This window comes from Eleutherodactylus coqui, chromosome 9, assembly GCF_035609145.1.
Source record: "Eleutherodactylus coqui strain aEleCoq1 chromosome 9, aEleCoq1.hap1, whole genome shotgun sequence".
Lineage (NCBI taxonomy): Eukaryota > Metazoa > Chordata > Amphibia > Anura > Eleutherodactylidae > Eleutherodactylus > Eleutherodactylus coqui.
Genome location: NC_089845.1, coordinates 77395429 through 77420406, shown reverse-complemented (window position 1 = coordinate 77420406; position 24978 = coordinate 77395429). Strand labels below are relative to the sequence as shown.

The 24978-nt window shown below is 43.5% G+C and overlaps 1 protein-coding gene across 4 annotated transcripts in view; it reads left to right on the top strand.

Annotated features, from left to right (window-relative positions):
• The window catches only part of ARHGAP28 (Rho GTPase activating protein 28), a 183415-nt gene that overhangs the window by 107286 nt on the left and 51151 nt on the right, over positions 1–24978 (top strand). For all 4 annotated transcript variants that reach the window (XM_066579576.1, XM_066579575.1, XM_066579577.1 and 1 more), the window contains exon 2: positions 24204–24400. In XM_066579576.1, the coding sequence (XP_066435673.1) occupies positions 24204–24400 (197 nt within the window). The remainder of the gene's footprint in view (positions 1–24203; positions 24401–24978) is intronic.

The following is a 24978-nucleotide window of genomic DNA, read 5'->3' as shown; positions in this document are numbered from 1 at the left end:
GAAATTGTGGAAGATGGGTGTCCTTATCTTGTGGGAGATCTGTGCACCCTGGTGGTTAATGGGATCTGGAGCGCATGTCACATGTGACACATGGGCTTCTACTTGGCTAATGAGTTGTGTGTGAACTGGCCCACACAATGTTTAGAATATACTTTTTACAGGATTTGTACAATTTCACTGGAAATACAAAACTTGAGTATTGGATACGTTATACAAGTTTGACTAAATGGCAACTTTATTAGAGACTCCTGCCCTTTCATGCTTTGAGCTTTCCTGTATGGAAATTAGACAAGTGACCCCCAAAGTAAAACATAAAATCAAATGAGCAAGTTTGCCATAGATCGGTTTCACCGTACATCCATATTATAATGGGAAAATTGAGTAATCTGAGCCCCGTGGTGATGGGAGAGTCAGAATTTAACACAAGCAGCATGACTTGATGACTCCTTCCTGTCAGCTGCTCTGAATGTGTCAGTACCTCCATCTAATCTGTGGCAACTGCAAGAAGCTTCCAGTCAGCATGGGTCGAAGAACAATTTCAACACCTAGTGGAATCTATGCCACAATCAAGTGCTGTGAGTCTGAAGGTTAAAATAGTATTTTGGATATTTAACTTCTTAGTACTGATGACTTATCCTAAGGCTAGGTCATCAGTAGTTGATCAGCCAGGGTCCGATTATCAGGACCTCCAGTGATCACCTGATCTCAGCTCCTGTACTCACTACAGCAGGGCCAGACATCCACATGTTCGGAGCTTAAAGTGTAATAGAAAACTCAATAGGAGCTACGATCCAGCTCTGACCCCAATATGGATGGAGCCGTCAACATTCAGCCTGCTACAGTGAGTGTGGTGGCTGAGATCGGGTAATTGCCAGGGGTTCTGAGTGGTGAACCATCATTGATCAACTATTGATCTATCCTGAGTAGAGATGAGCGAACGTGCTCGGCCACGCCCCTTTTTCGCCCGAATACCGCGAATTCCGAGTACTTCCGTACTCGGGCGAAAAAATTCGGGGGGCGCCGTGGCGGCACGGGGGGTAGCAGTGGGGAGTGGGGGGGAGAAGGAGAGAGAGAGGGCTCCCCCCTGTTCCCCGCTGCTCCCCCCCGCACCGCCACGCCTCTCCCCGCCCCCCGGCGCCCCCCGAATCTTTTCACCCGAGTACTGAAGTACTCGAAAATGGCGGTACTCGGGTGCGTAAGTACTCAAAACGAGTACGTTCGCTCATCTCTAATCCTGAGGATAGATCATCAGTAGAGATGAGCGAACGTACTCGTTTCGAGTACTTACGCACCCGAGTACCGCCATTTTCGAGTACTTCAGTACTCGGGTGAAAAGATTCGGGGGGCGCCGGGGGCGGGGAGAGGCGTGGCGGTGCGGGGGGGAGCAGCGGGGAACAGGGGGGAGCCCTCTCTCTCTCCCTCTCCCCCCCACTCCCCACTGCTACCCCCAGTGCCGCCACGGCGCCCCCCGAATTTTTTCGCCCGAGTACGGAAGTACTCGGAATTCGCGGTATTCGGGCGAAAAAGGGGCGTGGCCGAGCACGTTCGCTCATCTCTAATCATCAGTACTACAGAATAGCCCTTGAATTAGACCCAACTAATACATAGGAATCTTATAATAAAATGGCCTTTTAGTGTGTAATTTAAACTGAAGAGTGATAGTCTATTGCTGGTAATAGAGAAGGAAATATGCAAACTGAGTAAGGCTAATCTTTTTATGTCAAGGTAGTGAACCACAGTATAAGGGCTCCTTCAAACGGGTGCTGCGATTTTCAGCTGCCAGCATCGCGGCTGAAAGTCGCATGCGCAAGAGGCAGTGGTGACCAAGGCTAAGAATAAAACAATAAAACACCGTCTGAAGATTGCGACCTTCTGAAGCATTGGATTCCAATGCATTTGTTCAGATGGGCATTTTTTGGGGTACGTAAAATCGGCTGGCCGGAAAAGATAGCGCATACAGAGCGCATTCCGGACAGCCATTTTTATGCTGCCTGGAAAAGATAGGTCTTAACATATCTTTTGCCGGAATACGTTGGCTGGTCCCATAGACTCCAATGAAAGCCTACGAGAGCTGCCAGAAAAGGGAAGTGGGAGGGAGTTTAGCAGAGGTTTGCATTACTAAAGTCCCTCCCAGCAGAAGCCAGCAGCTCCTTCAGGCTGGGGAGGGAGGTAGAGGGAGTTTAGCACACTGGCTCTGCTAAGCTACCACCCCATACCACCTCCTCCCCTTGCCTACAGCCGGCAATGGGCAGAGTGGGGGAGGGAGTTTAGCACACTAGCTCCCGCCCTGTCTTGGCCCCTCCCTTTGCCAGCAGGTGGCAAGGGGTGGAGAAGATGAGGGAAGGGGGAGGAAGTTTAGCAGAGCTGAACCCTCTCCCCATAACCGACGGTATTACAGGCTGCGGCATATATATGCCACAGCCTGGCCATCTGAATAGGTGTGAAAATGGGAGATGCAGCCGTGACTTGGTCGCAGTGCCCATGTAAAGGAGCTGCCAAGAAGAATGGAACTGTATATGCCAAATGATCATACTGGCACATACAGTAATCCTAATTGCTCCTGGCAAACAAGCTGTGTGTTTTCAACAGATCCTCAAGGTGGAATGCCCCTTTTTAGTAATTAAGTTAGTTGTCCATTCTCACTTTGTTTGACTAAACTATGCATTTGCCCAAGTAATCCATCACTATGTACACGACTTGTTTCTAGACTCAGATTACATAAACACCTTTTTGCTTTTTGGATTAATTTGTTAAATATTCTCAGCAAACCTGTTGGCTGACATATTTATTCTTAGCCACAAAAAACCACAACAGAAGATCTCAGCACTCAGGGTGTGAAGAATCTTTCTTATACATGAAGGTGCTTATGAATGTACCTAGAAAGACAAGAGAGAAGTGGAAACTGTCTCCAACTCCCTTCCTGTATTACCCATCAGATGACAAAACTTTCTTCTGGATTGGCAAAATAGATTATGCAAACCCATACAATGCCATTGCAATGTGACAGAATCGGTTCCTTTTCCATTTGTCGGAAGGCAGTGCAGCCTAGCTGATGGAATGCAGGATATGTTCGGTTGCTGGAACATATGCAACCTGCACACATCACCTACAGCCAACAAACAAGCAGGGCACCACTTACTCAGTATGTATAAAAACCTGTAAAGTTGTATAGAGTTTATGTTTCTGCTTGAGAAAGGGGGCATTCATGTAACTCTCGGAATGTATTGCAGTATGGTTCTCAGAGAAAATAGGAAAATGTGGAAAAATTACATAAAACGGCCATGTTAGTTACCAATGTACTAATACGAGATAGAAGTGCAGGTAAAAACACCAGCTCCCTCAACACGCAGACTGCTGAAGTGCCAAATGCAGGAGCGATGTACACGTGCAAGATATTGATGAACAACCGCTCACATGCCTACCCTGTAATGAGTGGAGCGCCTACTTAGTACTGTACTTGCACATAGATAAAGAATATAAAGGGTGCCAGGCCAAATGATACTTGTAGTACGCCATGCACCGAAACCTCCCGAAACAGATGGCTGTATATGGTTATCTTTTCCTTCTGAGGAAGACTCAGGTTTTGGCTTATAATCCCAGCCAGTGTTAATAGGCTTGTTAAAAGGTCTGACATTGACTTGCAGGAATGCTGCATTCCAATAGATGGCGATGTAGAGACCAAAAATCTTAATGACCCAGATGCCAGTAAAGACTTGAGTCATGTGGTCTGATTAGGAGCAGAAGGTGATTAGAAGAGTAACTGCTCATCCTTTTAGGTTTGTAGCAGACCAAAGAAAAATACCTGACATATTAATATGGTTGTACTTGCTTAGTAGCTACAATTGATGCCTTGTGGTTTGAGGGCCATTGCAATGGGCCAAGACAATATCTTAAAGTAAACCTATTACTGGTATTTGAAAAGTATTTTTATTTAAAAATTCAATAGATCTCTAAAATAAGTATTTTTTAAACACATCATAAAAACCTGCACATACCATGTCGTGTACGAACCTTCAGGATGTGAGACTCCTAGCATCCACAGGACCTCCCACAACCCACCAGTGACTGTCAGCATGAGAGATCTTGTGTCTTTGAGTATGTGAACACTGTCAGCTACATGAAAGGGGTTGTCTGGTTACTTTTTGAAATCTTAATGACAGGTGCAGATATGAAAATATCACTACAAAATTCCCTGTATTAAAACCATACTTTATTATCCAATCAATCAAAAACAGCCTCCCAAAAATATATAACATGATTAATTAGTAAAACAGATGCAAAAGCAAAAAATGGGCTCAGATATAGTGCATAGATATGATAAATATAAAGACAGTAACTCTCGGTTCATGGAATAAGATGATAACTTGAATGAATCCATCAAAGACAGAAATTAAACCTCTTCTAATGTAGTGAAGGGAGCAGAATCCAAAATAAGCATCAAAGCCATGGCACACTTCCCTATTAATACCCCACCCTCGCAACTGCCTAGCTGCAAGGCTATCGCCCTGAAAAGGACGCCCCCGCAACATGATGAGTGTCCATTATAATACAACTAAACAGGCTTTTTCCAAACAAAGGAAAAATAATAACTCTTAAATTCCCAGCACAAATGCATTTCTCTTGTAAATAAAGCCAGGGTTCATCAGGAGAAAAATGGAAAGCAGAGAATAAGACTCAGTACTTGTCCATCCTTAGCCCCAGCAATCCTTAGCCCCAGCAATCTAATGTTGCAGCACTGCGGTTCTACCAGTCTCTGTTGACAATGGAAGTCAGGTGACTACTGCCTGCCAATCAGAGACCGCAGTGTCTTGATGGGTTCCCACCTTGTTGAATCTGTGTTTGATCACCTTTGTCTAAAATATTCTTAAAGGGTTGCCTGGGATTTTAAAAAAGGGTCTATTTTTTCCAGGAACAGTGCTACTCATGACTGCGTCTCTTGTAGTTCAGTCCACACCCTTGTCTGACCCCTTTCGTTATCAAGTTGTTCACATCCCGCGGATCTCCTTTTGCTGGATGTTTTTCTTTGATTACACTATTCACCATATACTCTTGACATTGTTTGAGAAAACTCAACAAGGTTGGCAATTTTTAGAACCTCCACCACAACTGAAAAACCGATGACCATGACTTGCTCAATGTGTTGAGCAGTAGAAGAGGCCTTGTTTTATAGCACACTATTGTTGTTGTTTGGATGAAGAGTGTTTGGCTCTTCATTTAAAGGTTATTATCAACCTTCAACCTTGGAAAAGTTTTTGTACCCTCCCATGACATTTAGAAAACAATGCTCGCTTGTCACTTTGTTACTGGAAAATGTATATTTTTGTTTCAATTGTGATTGTGTAGAACATTTACAAGACTGCGTCGCATATCTAGATAAACTAGAGCCTGGTTTATACCAGAGGAATGCAGGGGTGTGTTTTGGTACATAGTTGATTAGTGAAGGAACTAGTAAAATGGGCGATTTTCTGCAGCTTTGTTTCTGCATTCTTTCTACTCTCCAGTAAATGACTGACACCTTGACAGACTGCCATTACAGGAGAGTACTTGTATAGTTGATCTTTACACACAAGAATGACCAACATGTCAGAGCAACTAAAACAAGTATATTTACTTAAAATCATGCAAGGGTGGCTTCACATCTGCGTTGGGGATTCCACTTTCTTGCTCCCCAAACAGGGCAGGAAAGGGGAATCCCTGCAGCCGAACGGTTTCATCCCTGGAGGTAGCCAAACAGTGCCGGACAGACCCTATTGACTATAATGGGGTCCATCCGCTTTCCGCTCAGCTGCCTCACTATTGGACGTAAGAAAAAGCACATTGACAAGTTGTTTACGTCCCCTGGATCTCCTTTTGCTGGATGTTTTTCTTTAATCACACCATTCACCATATCCTCTTGACATCATTGAATGAGAAAGCTCAACAGGTTTGGCAATTTTTAGAACCTTCGGCCCAACTAGTTGAACACCAATAACCGTGCCATGCTCATAGTCCCTCAGATCACTCGTGCACTCAGTGTATGCAGTACTTTTTCTTCCAGCTTTTCAAGCCTGATCTGTGACGGATCCACCGGCCGGAGTTCCAATGCAGATATGGCCTAATGGTTAAAAGATTGTGTCTACTAGCATTACCTATTTGCTGTGTTTTGTTATTCTGCATAATAAAGTAACAAACAAGCAATCATGAAAGAGATATTAAATGTTCATTTTCAATGCAGGGCTTATCCAATCAGTAGGACCCTAACATCTGGGACCTCCACTCTCTTGAGAACAGGGCTGCCCAGCACCCCATTGTTGGTTGGAGTGAGCATGCTCAGCTCTTTTCCCATAGACTGTAATAGAAGGTGACTAGATATGAGGGGCCACTTCCCCACTGGGAAATTTATATGCTGTAAAGGAACCTTAGGAATAGAGATGAGCGAACGTGCTCGGCCACGCCCCTTTTTCGCCCGAATACCGTGATTTCCGAGTACTTCCGTACTCGGGCGAAAAAATTCGGGGGGCGCCGTGGCGGCACGGGGGGTAGCAGTGGGGAGTGGGGGGGAGAGGGAGAGAGAGAGGGCTCCCCCCTGTTCCCCGCTGCTACCCCCCGCACCGCCACGCCTCTCCCCGCCCCCCGGCGCCCCCCGAATCTTTTCACCCGAGTACTGAAGTACTCGAAAATGGCGGTACTCGGGTGCGTAAGTACTCAAAACGAGTACGTTCGCTCATCTCTACTTAGGAACCTTTTTGAAATAAAAATTAAACTTTTTTAAAAAGTTATTTACAAAAGTCATATTTATTCTCTGGAAATTCACTGCATGATTAACTTGTAATTGGGGTATTTTGTTGTAAGTGGGATATTTAATGATTTCTGAATAATAGGGAAACTCCAGGTTCCTTAACTGAGGGAAATTCACAATTTATTTACAACATTATCTATCTGTCTATCTCCTATCTATCTATCTATCTAGCTCCTATCTATCTATCTGTCTATCTATCTGTCTATCATCTATCTATCTATCTCTCTCATATCTATCTATCTATCTCATATCTATCTATCTCTCTAATATCTATCCATCTATCTGTCTATCTCTCTCATATCTATCTCTCTGTCTATCTCCTATCTATCTAATATCTATCTATCTATCTATCTATCTCTCTAATATCTATCTATCTTATTATCTCCTATCTATCTATCTAATCTATCTATCTATCTATCTATCTATCTATCTATCTATCTATCTATCTATCTATCTATCTATCTATGTATCTATCTATCTATCAATCATCTATCTATCTCTTATCTATCTATTCATCTATCAATCATCTATCTATCTCATATCTATCTATCTTATCTAGCTATCTATCTCATATCTATCTATCTAATCTATCTATCTATCTATCTATCTTATCTATCAATCATCTATCTATCTCATATCTATCTATCTCATATCTATCTATCAATCATCTATCTATCTCTTATCTATCTATCTATCTATCTATCTATCTATCTATCTATCTATCTATCTATCTATCATCTATCTATCAATCATCTATCTATCTATCTATCTATCTATCTATCTCATATCTATCTATCTATCTATCTCATATCTATCTATCTTTCTATCTATCTTACTATCTCCTATCTATATCTTCATCTATCTTTCTATCTATCTCCTATCTATCTCCCATCTATCTATCTATCTATCTATCTATCTATCTATCTATCTATCTATCTATCTATCTCATATCTATCTATCTATCTATCTCTCTATCTCATATCAATCTACTTACACGAGATAAGAACATTTGATATTACAATATAATTTATTGGACAAGATTACATTTTTCTTGATCATAAGCTTTAAGTGAAATCTACAGGAATTTCCTAAATGTTCGTCAATGCAAAAATGTAAACTTCCGCACTTGTACTACAACCTGAGAATGTAAGAACTTCTAGTCCAGAATTTCCAGGCTTGGTGTTATGGGCCAGATGCTCATATTGCATAAATACTGGATTCTTTTTCTGACAGGTGCAATTATTTGTGTTTCTGCTGAAATTTTTGTAGATTGCAGAAACTTTTGTACATTTGTAGATAAAGTTTAACTAATCACTCAGCAATGAATTTCTTAATAGTACAAATATGTCATTGTAGCTTTAGATCTCCAGTACTTGTATTCAGCGAGAGTAAGTGAAAAGTGATGAAAGCTTGTACGTCTGATGAGTTCAGAATAAAGAGAGAATATCTACATCAGTGTTTTGGACTTCTAAGGTTGGGAACGGAAAATAACTAGAAGAGGGACATGTAACTCTTTCACTCCTTGACCTTGTGTGCTGCACAGTAGTGTGTAGAGCTGAAATAAGTTAGACTAGTAGAATAGTTTAGCATTCCTCTAATACCTAAAGGGGTTGTCCCACTTCTAGGCGTTTTGCTGCAGGATGCAGACAGCACTGTACATTGTACAGTGGCCTAAGTTGGTACTGCGGTTCAGTCCCATGCACTCCAATACGACTCACACTGCAGTACCAACTCAGGCCACTGTGTAATGTGCAAAGCTGTCTGCTTTCTACAGATCACACCATAAAATCACATTAACAAAGAATAGCCATTATTACTTGTGATATTATCATCTATTCACATGGCCGTCTGTGGCTTAATGCAGGGAAAATACACCACAGCCTCAAAATCCTTTAGTCGGCAGAACTACTAGTAAGCCCTTTTAAATGCCTCACTAGGGGCACCTGTCAGTGTTTCTCACCCCCTCCCTTTTCTGACAGCTCCCATAGGAGTCTATGGGGCCTCCAGTGTTGTATGGTCCAAAGATAGGGCAAGGCCTATATTTTTACATAGAAAGAAATTTCGGTTGCTGAAATCACGCGCTTATGAGCTATATTTTTTCTCTGATATTTTTGTGTGACAAAAAAAACATTTATCTGAATGAATTCATTGAAAACCAATGCAACATTTTTTTTGCATGGCTAATTGAGCCGCGATACAACGCTCGGGTGAATAAAGCCTTAGGCCGCCTGCAGACGGGCGGGTCGGATCCGGCGGCAAAAATTCTCGCCGCGGGACCCGACTCCAGCACCTGCAGGGAGGAGCGCGTACTCACCCGCACCCGGCGGTCTCGGCTCTTTCATGTGCCGGCTGCCGGGCAGCCGGCGCATGCGCAGACCGGAGCTGCCGGCCGGGTGAGTGACGTTTCTGTGCGAGGCTCTGCGAGCCCCACACAAAAATAGGACATGCCGCGGTTTGTTTGCCGCGCTACATTTCGCATGGCCAAACCGCGGCCGTCTGCATAGGAGTGCATATTGTAATGCACTCCTATGCAGGCTTTTAGTGGCGGAAATCCCGCCGTGGGATTTCCGCCCGTCTGCAGGCGGCCTAAGTCTTGTGGCACATGTTGGGGCACAAGTCATTTCTGGTGAAGTGTCACTTTTGGCCAAGTGTCTGGGCAGTTATACCACGGCGGTTAGACAGGGCAGGATACAGGTATGCTACTTACACTTCTTTACTAAATTGCATTTCCACATCTTTACTATTACTATATAGCTTCTGTTTTCTTGTTAGCTCTTTGGAACGCGCCTTCCCAGACAATTAATTTGTAAAGGGCAACAGAATATGTTGACACTATATAACTACAGATTGTTATTATTCATGTGTTCCACATCAGTATAAGAAATAATATGATCTACTCAGGGGGTATTGGTCATAATCAGGTGATGCATTCCTGATCGAATGTTATTGACTATGTTGTCCTTGAATACGTTTGGTTGACATGTGAGCGTATGGCTGTATTTACATGGGCAATAGTCCAGTGAAAGTTACGTCTGATTGCAATATGGACGGAACTCGCATGGAAAAAGAACCCATTGATTTCAAGATCAAAGAATTGCAGCATGTCCTATTTTTGGGCAATTCTTATGGGGACTATGAAAAACAAATGAATCGCACTCGCATGCCATGTGATTTGCATGTAATTGTGATGCATTTTTCTAGCATTTCACTATTGGAACCACTAGCAAATGTTTTCACATGGGCGAAAAATGCAAGTAAATTGGACGCAACTAATGCATTTTTAATGCAAAAACGCTTCAAACATTTATTAAAATCACAGGGAAATCGCTGAAAAATGGTCAGATTTTCACTGCCTGACATCACTAGCACTCATGTAAATAGAACCTTAGGCCCAATGTCTACGGGCAAATTTGAATTGCAGAATCTGCGCGGGACACCGGTGCAGGCGATCCGCAATTCAAGCCACCCATAGGGAGACATGGGCATCTGCAGCTTAATTAAAGCATGCATATTTGTCTTGCAGAGCTTCTGGTCCAGAAAACAAATCGCAGCATTCTCCATTTTGCTGTGGTTCCTGGATGGACGGCTTCCATTGACTTCAATGGAAGCCGTCCAATCCGCACGCTGTCCGCAATTGAATTACAGACGAGTCACGGATTCCGCAGGAAAGCAGAGGATAAAAAGAAAAAACTCTACTGCACATGTGCGGCGGCGCTCCGGCCGGCACTTCCGGAATTGCTGCGTAGAAATTCTGTTGCATTTACAGTAGCAGCAAAGTGGACGAGATTTTGAAAGTCTGGGAAGCTGTGGAAATTATCCGTTCAAAACCCGCGCAGAAATTGACTTGCGGCGTGGAATTCAAATCCGTGGCATGTCAATTGTATGGTCATCTACACTGCGGAATTCACCCCCCCCCCCTCAATGAGGAGGTGAATTCCGAACCAAATGGTGCAGATTTAAAGCCAGGCTTTCTGCCCACTGCGGACCCAGCATAAGGTCCTATTCACATGAGCGTTTTTTAGGCAGGTGATTTAGCCGCACTAAAATAACACGACCATCTGAAGCATTGGTTTCCAGTGTATTCATTCAAATGAGCGATTTTTAGCCATGTAAAAACGTTGCGCCGGGAATAATAAAGCAGCAACCAATTTAATACATGGCTGGAAAAGATAGGCCTCGCCCTATCTTTTGGCCAAGATACGCTGACGACTCCCATAGGCTTTTATGGGAGCTGAAAAAAAAAGGGAGAAGGAGGGAGTTTAGCTGCGTCCAACACTGCGAAAAGATTACAGGTGGCTCTAGGTAACTGTTATAAGTCATTCAAAAAGGATTCATGCTGAACGAGGGATTTCTGTGCTGCAGCGTATATTTTCGCTATTATGCCACAGCCGCCTGTGTAAATGGGTGAGAAAATGCTAATTTGGATCAGGACTTAATCGCAGCTTTTTCCTTTCCACGCGTTTTTCAGCTGCAATGCGGCAAGCGTAAAAACGCATATGCTTGTGTGAAGCAGGCCTAAAGGTTCAAAATATTGTTTTCCCTGACTGGGACCGATGGTCTTCTGTGCACCTGCTATATGAACACAAGTTGGATTAATATGTAAAATAAGGGATCCATATATTTGCACTAGGCACACTGCGTCGGCTGCTGTTAACATTGGTATGATGATAGAAGACGGGCAGTAGATCAACTTGGGTGACTTACAATAACTCAAAATTTCAAACATAGCTTTTAGATCCCGTTCTCAGGAGTTAACCCAAACATTGTTTGATCTTCCTCTTTATATACACAAATTGCACTTGTGTATACAGTATTATGACAGTTGGTGTTTCTAGGATAATAATGACAAATGATCTATTGTATACAGCCTGCAGTCCCTAAAATTTTCATAGTTTGTTTTCTTCTTTAAATTACATGGCAGGTACTTTCCTAGATGACTGTTGTGTTGATAATGAAAAGTCCCTGCACCCCTCACCTGATTGTCACACTTTGGTCATTTCTTCTATATGTATAGTCTAGTTATTTTTTTTTTTCAAATCAAATTTTTATTAGATTTTTTATATAAACATACAAGGTGTGGGCATGCCTCAACACATATGTAATACCGCTAATACAACAACCTTTTTGCTCCAGAAACCCTGGCTCTGCAATGACAACGTTACATAAAGGCTTTAACGAGAGATCAGGGGATTGAAGACCAGCGCGCGACCGCTGCCCAAGTGGTCCCTGTGGACCCTCCGGACTGGAGGATCCACCAAACCTTTTACACAACACATATTGGGAAAAGTGGGACGGGTAGGAGGGGAAGGGGATAGGAGGGTAGGGGGGTCTTGGTAACTGCACCTACTGTTGGGAGAAAACGTCTAGGAGCCTCAACTCACGCCAGGGATGCCACGTTATAATGAATTTGTCATGTGTATTATTCTGCCAGCTCGCCAGTTCCTCAAGATTATAAATCCAATCCACCTTCTCTTTCCAGTGTGAAAGAAGGGGGGGTGCCTCAGACTTCCAGGACAGCGGGATCAGGGCTTTGGCCGCATCTATCAACTGGGCCACCAACCTGTCCCTCCGTGGGTGAAACGCTTGGGAGGGTTTCCACAGGAAGACTATCTCCGGCGTTAGAATAAAGTTTTGCTTAATTTCACACAACACCTCGCTCACTCCCCTCCAGAAGGACCCAAGTCCCCTGCAGGACCACCATATATGTAGGTAGGACCCCACTTCGGCGTCACACCTCCAACATCTGTTATGTGGCGCCAACTTGTATGCAGCCAACCACTGTGGTGTTTTGTACCAACGTACTAATAATTTGTAATGGGATTCTTGGGCAAGTATACATGGGGAAAGGCCGCAGGAGTTGGACAAAATTAGATTAATATCTGAAGATGTCAACGAGATGCTCAGTTCCTTCTCCCAAGAGGCGAGAAATCCTGGCTTGATTATAGCGTGCGGCACAATAAAATGGCCGCGGAGCTGCGAAATTCTTCTTGCCCTGGGGTTGGGCTCGATTAAAGCGCGTTCAAAGGGGGTTTTGGGCCTGGTAGATGCAAAAGCTTTAAGAAAGTCCTCCATGACCCTTGTAACCGTGGCTTTCACCAAAAAGGAGGGAGACCAATCCGTCTGGATTTTTTGCAAGATATCTACAGCCGGCAGGTGAGCCAGCGCCTGAAGGTCCCCCACCGTAAGGTGGTTAAATTTTTTCCAGACCGAGGTGGTAGTGGGATCTTCTGGTAACCTCATGTAATCGTGTATTAAACTTAGTGGAGCCACCGGGGAGGGCTCTGGTGACAGAGTCCCCTTCAGTTTATTCCACACTTCGCACGGTCCTTTCAGAAGAGGAGAGAACCCCTTTGCCATGTATCTTTTCTTCTCAGGAAACCATAGGTCTTTCTGAGAACCACTGTAGGTGTGGGCCAATGCCAGATTAGTGAGTATCCTGTCCCCTGACGGACACGCCAAGTCCATCCAGTAGTTCAACTGGGCTGCACGGTAATAATCCTGGACATTCGGGAGGCCTATACCTCCCTCCGATCTCCTTTTGATCATTAGGCTGTAAGCCAATCTGGGTCTCCTTTGCCTCCAAACGAAGGCCGCAAAGACCGTGCGAATCGTTTTAAAGAAACTGGGAGGTATATAGATCGGTAGCATTCTGATCTTATAAAGGATAATCGGAAGGATGTATGATTTGAGGATATTGCGTCTTCCAAACCAAGATATACAGGGTATATCATAATCTTTCACAAGCTTTCTAACCTGGTCCAGTAGCGGGACGAAATTAGTTGCATATATATCCTCTATTTTTTGTGGGATTTTAATTCCCAGATAATCCATGGCTGTCTCCGACCAGACGAACGGTGAAGAACTAGCTAAGTCCTTGCCAACTGCGTGTGGAACCGAGACATTTAGAACCGTGGACTTGTCGAAATTAATTTTAAAATTTGATAATTCACCATAGGCATTTAGTGTTTCGACAAGTCCACGGAGACCCTCCTCGGGGTTGGTGATAATAAAGACGATGTCATCCGCAAAAGCCGCGGAAGACAACCGATCGTTTCCGACCGCTAGGCCTTCTATCTTTGGGTCCTGTCTGACCTGAACAAGGAGGGGCTCCAGAGCCAAAATGAACAGCGAGGGCGATAAAGGACACCCTTGACGTGTGCCATTATTAATTTCAAAGGGGGGGGACATAGTGTCGTTAACCTTAATTCTGGCATGTGGAGCGGCGTACAGAGAAAAGATGGCTGTTACAAAACTATCCGGGATATTGTAATTTAGTAGGGTGGTTTTCATGTACTGCCAATTGACCCGGTCAAAGGCTTTCTCTGCGTCGGTTCCCACGAATACCATGGGGATATTCTGTGATTGCGCGTATCGGGAAGCATGTAGAAGTCTCCTACAGTTATCCTTGCCCTCCCTTCTTTTTACAAAGCCCGCTTGCTCCTTGCCAACAAGATCGGGGATAAATTTGTCGAGTCTTCTGGCCAATAGCTTAGCCCATAGCTTGGCATCAAGGTTAATAAGGGAAATAGGTCTGTAGTTGCTACAGAGAACAGGATCTCTTTTTTCTTTGGGAATTAAAGTAATGTGGGCTTCCTGAGCCTGTCTAGGGAGAGGGGCCCCACCTAGCAAGGAGTTAAATAAATCCGTCATCTTGGGCACCAGGATATCCTGGAGGGCCTTATAATAAGGCATAGACAGCCCGTCCGGGCCAGGACTTTTATTAGGGGGGGAGGAAGCTAATATCTCCCTAACTTCTGCTTGTGTGACCGGAGTCAACAGAGAGTTAGCGTTCGCTTCGCTCAACTTCGGTAGAGGAATCCGACGGAGGAAAGACTCAATCCTGTCTTTTGCTAACAGGGCTTCTTCTGAGGAAGTTTGTTTATCCAAATTATATAAGCCTGAGTAATAATGTTGAAATTCTTTAGCTATTTCGTTAGTGTCCATTGATATTTTCCCAGTATGGGTTTTAATGGCAGTTATTGTGTTTTTGGTCTTTGCTTTTTTGATTAGTGAGGACGTAAATTTACTTCCTTTGTTGCCCTGCATATAGATTATATGCTTCCAGAACAAGTGTTTTTTATTACATTTTGCGTTAAGACAGAGTTGGAGATCTTTTCTTAATTCCGTCAGCTTTCTCAATTCCGTTTTCACTTGGGAGAGTTTTACCTTTTGCTCAATGGTGGCAATTTGGGTTAATTTTTCGTCTATCTCCTTTTGCGCTATTTTCTTGGCCCTGGAGCCCATAGCGATCAACAGGCCCCTAACATATGCCTTGTGGGTTTCCCACACAGTTGGCACGTTCACCTCTCCCCCAGAGTTTAGCTGGAAGAATTCCTCCATTTGGGCAGTAATGGCGGAGACATTTTCCAGAGAATCTAGCAAAGAGGCGTTCAGTCTCCAACGCCACTCTCTAGACGGCTGTCTGAAGGGGTGAAACGTTGCGTGGACCGGCGCGTGGTCGGAAACAGTCACTACATCTATGTGCGCCCCTTGAAGAGCTTTTAACAGCCCCGGGGAGACAAAAATGTAGTCCAATCTTTGTTGTGTAAGGTGGACCTGAGAGAGGAACGTATAATCTCTATCTACGGGGAATAGGAGGCGCCATGCATCTACCAGGCCCAATTCCTGCAAGCTTTTGTTCAGTTTTCTTAGCTTCGATTGGGATATATGGGAGCGACCGGTGGAGGAGTCTAACAGGGGATTCAGAGTAAGATTCAGGTCGCCCCCCAGGATAATTTGGCCTATTGCAAAATTTTTTATAATGTCCAATTGTGCTACCAACCATGCGACCTGATCTGTGTTAGGAGCATACAAGTTGGCGATGGTGATTTGCATGTTGTCTATCTTCCCCTTCAGGAGCAAAACTCTCCCCTCACCATCCGAGTACTGCGAATCGCATATGAAGTTAACGGAATGGTGGAAGAGAGTTGAGACTCCCCTGGAGGCGGAGATCGCGTACGTGCTGTGGAAGTGCTGTGGAAATTGCTTACCCGGTAGCGTGAAGCACCTGGTCCCCTTGAAGTGGGTTTCTTGTAGAAGCAAAATTTTCGTCCCATATTTCTTAATCATACAGGCAGTGTTGTGGCGTTTGACCGGCGTGTTGAGGCCCCTGATGTTGAATGACGTAACCTTCAGCTCGTTCATCGTACCTGCTCACAACGGAAGATAAGGCAAGAATTAAAGGAAAAAGTGATAAACGTTACTTATCCTACTCAGTTACCAAAGCAGAGGTAGAGGGACAGGGACAGGGACAGGGAGGGGGCAGGGAGAGCGGGGGATGGAAGGCTTGTAGGTAAGGTGTGGAGCACCCCTAGGTGCTTACTGAAAGAACAACCGGGGTTGTCTCTCAGGGATTTGAATCAAAAGATAACAAAAGACTCAGAAAAAATGGAGGACGGACTGCGTCCCGGAGTATCAACGCAGTGCTTAGTAATTAAACGAGAACCAAGTCCGCCTGACCTGACAGGCACGATCGGGGACCCCCTCTAAGAGGGGGGAAGTATTCCAGCATAGAACCTTAGAAAAAACCGGAGTTTGAATAGAGAACAAAAACTTAACAAAATGGACCATTCTTAGCCTGGTTAATCATGCAAACAAAGAAACTCCCAACGGAAGGCGGAGAGGGGGGAGACGTCTGGCGCCCCGTAGGTGGCTGCACAGCCCGCTGAAAGTTCCGCTGCCTCTCTTCCTCTCGCCCGGATCAACAGGAGAAACCTGAACCGTGGTACACCTCAACCCTAGGCAATAGGGTTGGCCTGCTCCAGGGCAAACGCGGTGTAAGTGGATTGTCCATTACTGTTCCAATTAGCCCTTTAAGTGTCCCTTGCTTCAGATTCGTCTCTGGTTTTCTTTTTTTTCCCCTTTGGGGACTTGTGATTGACTACCGGCTGCCAACTCTCTGTCGCTGTTAAGGAGGGTAGTCTCACCGGTTCGGGCAGCGGGAGCCAATTAGGAATGTCCAGAGGTTCCATTTCCAACTGGTGCCAGCAACGATGCAAGTCTTCCGGGGACCGTATATTAATCTTACGATCTTTATGGGTTATCCCCAGGCCAAAGGGGAATAACCATGCATATCGGATCCCCTTCTGTTTTAGGGCATCCAAAAGAGGGCGCATCATCCTGCGTTTTGCCAGAGTGGATGGGGACAAATCCTGGAAGATGCGTATGGAGGCGTCACCGTAACGTATGTCGTTAATTTGCCTTGCAGCCTTCAGAACCTCCAGCGCATCAGGAAAAGCCAAAATCTTGCAGATAATGTCCCTCGGTGGTTCCGAAGGCGGGGGAGGGGGTTTAAGCGCCCTGTGGACTCGCTCGATGCAAATGGTCGCCGCTCTCTCCTCTCCTAGCAGTTGGCTGAAGATCTCTTTGGTGACTTTCATTAGGCACTCTGCAGCCCAGGTCTCAGGAAGCCCCTTGATGCGCACATTATTGCGCCTGTTTCTATTTTCAATGTCCTCTTGCATCAGGAGGGCTTTGTTAATTTGCAGGTGGTGCTCTTGTAAAGTTTTTTCTACCTCTAGGGAGTGAGATGTGATCGCAGCAGTAGTGGACTCCAGCTCTTCAACTCTGCGCCCCAGCTGCTTCAACTCTTCTTTAATTTCAGTCAAATCAGTTTTGACTGGGTGCAGGGCTTGTGAAAGGAGCTCTCTCATAACGCTCCTGGATAAACCTTCTCCCTCCTCTCCATCTGAAGAAGCCCCGTCCTCCCCCTCCTTACTGTTGGTGACAGAGATCACTGCAGCCGGCGCCATCTTGCAGGGAGCACGAGGAGAGCGGGAGCTCCGTTCTTTAAGGTATCGCTGCATGTCCGCTTGTCCTTTACTTGCTCTGGGGGTGCTCTGGGCCTCTCCCCCCTTCTCTCTGCCGGTTTTGCCCATCTAAACTTCTTGTAGCCGCTGTGTGGGGTCCCCGCGGGTGCCGGTGTGATGGAGCTCCGGGCTCAGCACTCCATCTTCATCAGCGGTCAGGCTCCGCACCCTCCTAGTCTAGTTATTTTTAATGCAGTACAGCCCCTGTCTGATGCTTATCTGGCACCACCATAGAGGGGTTCTGTCATTAAAAAAAAAAAATCAATACTTACCTAAAAAGACGACTAAGGGCAGATCAAATAACTATGTATTAATATATTTGGGGACAATACAAGGATCTCTCCCATGATCTGTTTATACCCAGGACTGCGACAGTAACGAGAGGGCATCCGCTACGTCTAGAGGAAAGAAGGTTTCATCACCAACATAGAAAGGGGTTCTTTACTGTAAGAGCAGTGAGACTGTGGGACTCTCTGCCTGAGGACGTGGTGATGGCAAAATCCATAGAGGAGTTTAAGAGGGAACTAGATGTCTTTTTTGAGCAGAAGGATATTGCAGGATATAGACATTAGGTGACCAGTGGGTTTGTAGTTCCAGATCTTACATTTAGGTAGGAACTATCAAAGGTTGATCCAGGGGTTATTCTGACTTCCATTATGGAGTCGGGAAGGAATTTTCCCCCAAATGAGCTAATTGGCTTCTGCCTCTTGGGGTTTTTGCCTTCCTCTGGATCAACTAGAGGCTGGAATTAGGCTGAACTAGATGGACATTGTCTTCATTCAACCTAACCTACTATGTTACTATGTATTCTTCCCCAGACAGTCTTCTTACCACATCTTCTCCCCACTGATCTTCTCCTAATTCCTCCAGTCCCCCTCAGGTCACCTCACCTCTAGCCGACTGGATCCTCCTCTTCCTGTGACATAACGTACAGTCTTGGCATTCTACCTGCAGGTGAATGTACAGGTCACTAGTTATGTAGCGTTTACTGCCCAGCAGGAAATGTCGACTCCTATGCCGGGCTATTGCCAAGACTGTGCGTGCGCTCTGTGTCGCCACGAGTGCTCATATACTATTGCTGTGAGAAAGCGCGCATGCGCAGTCCTGTTAATAGCTCATCAAAGGATTCAGCATTCCTTGCTAGGCAATGAACAACACCACATCACTAGTGACGTAGTGTACACTGGCCTGCAGGAAGGGGAAAGCCACGAATGGCCCCTACATAACAGCAAGAAGAGGATACAGCCTGCTGGAGACGAGGTGACCCGGGGGACTGGGGGACTGGAGAAGTCAGGAGAAGATCAGTGGAGAGAAGATGCTGTAAGAAGACAAGCCTGAGTAGGAATAGGAACAGTAAGTATTGATTTTTTTTGTCTTAAGGACAAAACCCCTAAATGCTGAGATTTATCTCTGCTTTCTATTTCTCTGTGCTGTGCTAGGAATCTCATGATACATCAGCACAGCATCACATGACCAACTAGAGCCAATACCATCTCTGCCTGCTGGGAGGACAACCTGTTTGCTCAGATCTACACACACTGTAATAAGGGTCTCCCAAACCTCTGCTTCTCTTGGGTGTGTTTTTGTGTACACACAGTATATTGGCTTTAATCATCATTTGGCCAGAATGTTTCAATTGTCCTGGGAGAGGAGTGGGGTGGGCATTCAGATACTGTACCCCTGCTGTTTGGACAGCAGACTGTGCAATACATTAGGGGAGTTCAGAGCAAGAAAGTGCAGGATAGTGAACTACTGGCAAAATGCTAAGCTTGCTACACAACTTCTGCATGAGAGTGAATTGCTAACAGTAGGACAGCAAAAATATGGGGACGGTCACTTAAAAATCAAAATTTACAAACATGAAACAAGGTGCAGACAGCCGCAAATAAGTGCATAAGGAGAACTTGGTATATTTTAGAAAACATTGAAAACTCAGGTATGCTTTAACCTATGAGGCAGCTAGGGATTTTGCTGCCTTTTCTATTTTTTCTTCTTGCCTTCTTCTGGATCATCTGAGGTTTGTGCTTATCCATGTGTCTACGCAAATGCACGACAAAGTCGTTACGGCCTCGTTCTCTTTGTATTTTGACAGACTCGTTTTTCAATGATGCCATCTGCTTAGTACCTGCCAGTAAACTTTTTAGGCCACCCCCTTATAATCAGAAGATACATTTTACTGTTATTCTACAGCAAAATACGGCTACATAACTTCCTCACTGCTCTGTGCCAAAGCTTAACTATTGGCTTTGTGTGCCCAACCATACACACAAGCATCATGTTGTCAGATAAGACCAGTCAGGCCAATCAAACAATGGTCTATTTTGTAAATGTTAATAGGTTGAACACATTTAGATGTTTTATATTAATAGACTCTATACAGTATTGCATATGATAGCGAGACATGACTATGATGTAATGATTGTTTGCCGAGGATAGCATGCCTTTATGATCATAGAGCTGTTCATATTTGCTTTGCAGGTAGGGATTTTATGCAAACATGCAATTTATACCGATGATTCATTTATTTCTTAGATCTAGAAAATGACTTTCTGATTCCCGAGCTTGTGATAATCACAGCCATGAAGTTACTGTGTTTGTTTTCAGTATATGATATAGCGTATAATGCTCTACGGTAAACTGTGGCTAAGCTCACTCATAAGTATAGAAGCAACTGAACCATGCTTAATGTATTATTCTGTAAAGTTCATGTATGAACATCTGCATACCCACTGAGCTTACATATATGGTGGATTTCCTTCTCTACTAAGCCCATTTCAAGATGTGCATTCTTATGATTAGTCTCTTGGAAAACACTCCAAAAATTCTAATGTCTGTTTTCTCCATTGTTGCTCAGTGACCCTACAAAACCCAGTAAGCATACAAACATTTCACAATGTTGATTTGATCTGGTACGTCCGCCTATGTATAGTATACAAACACTGACAAAAATTTAGCTTTCTAAACAGTAGAAATAAAAGACTTTTCTTCCAAATTTGGTGATTCAGCGAGTCGGATGAAGTGTTAAGAGTTTCCAGGATTTTTCTGCTTTTGAAGTTTCAAGTGCATTGACATATTTAACGTTCTGCAATTTTTTCCATAAGCGGGTTATTAAATAATGAAATGCACATTGCGGCACAAGCGTTACCGTATGTTCCTAATTTCTCTTGAACACCAACGGGGGAAACAAAATACATAAAAAGGTTCTAATGTCATGGATGGAGTTAGGATCTGCAGGCGGTTAATGCTCTGGCCACCCACTTCGGCCTTTCTTGGGGATGATTCAGAACTGAACAGTTCATTACATCTGTAGTATTCCTACTCAGTTCACCTTATTTGAGGATTAGATAAAGATTTAACCACAGTGACCAACAATCATAAAAGAGGCATCAAAGATATATTGTAAGCTCATCTTATAGAGCCTGTTATATAGGACTGGAATGTTGATCCAGAAAAAGGTAAAAACTCCCATTAGGCAAGCACCAATTTTGTCATTTGACTTATTCTTTCTCTCAGATAGAGCAATGAGAATACATTCTTGCATCAACAACCCATTTGCATATATCTTGTAATAATATTTCTTTCAAGAAACGCCCCTTTTTTACAGGACATCATTTAAGATGATATCAATTCACCCTGTGATTTTTTTTTTATTGTAGCCATAGAACATTATTCTACCCATTTTCATAATCGTCCAGCTATCCTCTAGATTTCAGTTAAATCATATTGTTGAATTCCGAAATTTGCATTCTATAGATACATAGTTATAGTTTAAGAAAATATAACATTTGGATGAACAGGATGAAAAATTTAAGACAATTTTACAAAAAAAATCATGTATTCAAAACAAACAGTAGCCGGACTATTATTGAAAAGGGTAATTATTCATTCTGTATCCAATCAGAAAAAAATTATCCCCTCCATGAATGTCCACAAAGACATTAAAATTAAGGCGTCATCATAAAACGTAGGATTGGAAACATTGCTGATTTCCATTGATTGAATCAACTTAGGCCTTGTGTCCACGGGCGGGTCGGATTCCACATGCAGGAGCCCGCAGCGGAATCCGACCCTGCCCGTGGCTGAGGACCCTGCTTACCTGTCCGGATCTTCTTTTTTCGGTACTGCGGAAATGCTGGCCGGTGCACATGCGCAGTACGTTTTTTAAAAATTAAACTGCTTTCCCACGAAATCCGTGGCCCGTCTATAGTGTCAACGGGCATGCAGATTGGACAGCTTCCATTGACTTCAATGGTAACTGTCCATGCCGGAACCACAGCAAAATAGAGCATGCTTTGATTTCATATCTACAAGCGGAAATCGCAATTGGTTTCTGCTTATAGACATGAAGGATCATTTTACTCTAGCATGCTATGGAGGGGTATTGCTGCGGAATCCAGAGCAGAATGCCAGCTCCAGATTCTGCAGTGAAAATCCGCCCATGGACATAGGGCTTAAAAGGGAATCTGTCCCAAGGTTCATGTATGGAGTCCAGACAGGTGAACACATTGCAGGGATGTTTGTGTTATTCTTAAGCACTGTGCTGTGTCAGAAAAAAGTACATAATTTAAAATGACACCAGGAACAGGGAGAAGAGTCATGGGGGCGGAGACCCACTGGTTTCTCCCCATCCAAATTGGCTAGTTTGATAGGTCTCTCCTTATACACAAACAGGGAGAAACTAGTCGTTCTAGCTGATCTGGGCAGGGACAAAACTGTGAAGTCCCGCCCCTTTGACTATTTTCTGCATTCCCAGCAGCTTCTAAAAGTGTGATATTTTTGAATTGCTGCAGCATATCACAATAAAGCATGAATATAATGTGGACATTTTTCCAGGCCTTGTCCTGCCTGTGGTTCAGGCAGCATGAACCTAGTGACCCAGGGGTTGTCCAAGATTAAAAAACAGAGCATTATTGTCTATGGGCTAATTTTGGTATTGTAGCTCAGCCCCATACAAGTGATTGAAGGCCGGCTGCAATAGAAGAATTATGGTGTTTTAGGGTAAAAAAGCAAATCTTTTTTTTCTAATACTGGGTAACTCCTATAATCTTCTATATAGTCCTACATGTTATAGTCTCTCTGCCACATCTATGATTGCTTAGATATATCCTATTCAACAGACACCAATTAAATTGCAGGGATCACATAATCACAAGAAATAATCTTCTTGATCACCAAAGGTGGTCAATAACTGGTTTTACATGGGCCAATTACATGTCCAGTGACCATAATATTGACCACTGTATGACTAGTTTGGAAGTCTTATCATCAGACTGTAGAGGATTGCTTTTAGAAATATTGTGTTGTGTGAGTTGCTTCCTTCTAGTATAACCAATGATCAGTTTGTAGCCTGCTCTATACTTTATAGGTGTCGAAACGGTCAATGGATGAAGTGAGTTTGCCTAATTTGCTTCGTTTCTGTGTAGACCCCATAAGACTGGTAAATGTATTTTTACTCATCTAAAACCGTGCCTGCTCAATTTTCTTACAAAGCCAATGTTTTCAGTTTTCTTTAATGTCGACATAAAACTAATGGGAAGCAGATGTTTGAACGGCTCTACCTAGTATTTAGAAGCTCTGGAGGTTACATTCCTTCTTGATTATGCAAGGAAATACGAAAGTGGATAAGGAAATGAGAGGCAGAGCTATCAATGTGGTTATCCGGGCAGGAATATGGATGATACAGTGATGGAAAGGGTTGAATAATCATATCACCATATCTCTTGTATCACATTTTATGGCTCAGTGAATCCTCAATTACTCTACTTGTATCGAAAACAAGTTCTCTCTTATTACATTTAGTTCTTCACATTCTGCCATTTTTAATAGCTGTACACGATATTACTATAATAAACATTTTAGGAAGAGGACTGCCGAGAAATGATCTGTAAATAGGGGGCCAAGCATTAGCATTTAGATCCTCCCCATAAACATCTGAATGGAAGACACCCAATGGGGTAGATTTATGAAACTGTTTAAAAACAACTTTACTATCTAGCAATGCTCTTGAAAAATGAAAGATATGCCATGTTTGATTGCTGTAGTCAATAAGAATTGGCTTTTTTAAGACAGTTTCTCAAATTTCCGCCGCGGAGTAGTGAGGACTCCAAGTGATTGCCTCCTGACTGTGAGACTCTGCAGGCAACCCCTTTAAATATTTTATAACGTAATGAGTTTCCTATGACAGCTTGGATAAAATGGGAAAACCGACGGCATTCAGTGTTAAAGATCATTTCATTGGCCCCAGCGTTTCAGAAACTGGTGTTTCCACTCAACAGTGAGCCTCAAGGGGTAACCGGATAGCTTTGTTTGGATTACTGGAAATGTTGGAAATGTGTCCATCGGTTGTCAACCCATTGGGTTAAGTGCCTGATTAAGTTACTAATGTATCACAGCATCTAACTGTTAACTACATTAAATCCTATATACAACAAAAACAGCCATGTAGAGCAGTGCCAGACAGAAAACCCCACAGACTAAAAAAAAGGCTATATGCTTGTAATGTAATAGCAGAGTTGATGTCTTGTTCTTCCGTCTCATGTTTCAGAGGAAGTGGATGGATATAATTAAGTTGTTCTAGCAGAATTACTGCATTCGGCATTTGCAATTTTATCTTCCAGAAAAAGTAATTCCCGAAGAATCAACAGGATGCTTTCTGATGAGTCGGCACACACTCCTATGTTCAACCGATCCATCTCGGAAACTTCCATGGACAATTCATCAATGGAAGACTTCTGGTGTGAACTCAAGAACATCAAAGAGAACAGCGAGAATGGGTCAGATGACAGTCTGCTAATGGATGTGAAGCCTGTGGATGGTAAGGGGGCAAATGCTCTATAAGCAGAAAGTTTCCTTTAGTGCAACAGAAAACACAGGATAGTGAATGGAAGCCACATGAGTGTATCATGAAGTAATCACTATGAGTAGTATATGTGCTGGAAGAAACTTGAAAGGGGGATTAGAAGCAGTGTAACAAATCTTACATATAGGTTTCCAACAAATCTGTAGTATAATGAGCATCCCCACATAGACCGTACAAAAATCTGGCGCAATTTAAGTTTTGTATTTTACCGTACTTATGACATCCATCCAATTGTCTTCACCAAATAGAATATTTTAGGGTGCATTCACGTAGCTGTTTCGGTGTGGATTTTGGTTCTGATCCACAGCCGATTTCACCCATTCAATTCAAATTGAAGGCATGAAATCTGCTACAGATCTACACCAAAATCCGCATCGAATCAACTACTTGTGAATGCACATTAAAATGAATGCCTCTGCTGAGGGATACATTTAAATACCATTTTTGGGTATTCAAACTCCCTCCCAGAAATCTAAGCAGAGAGGTTTCATGCTATATGAATGAAGCATATGGCATGAGCTCCAGCAGGATAC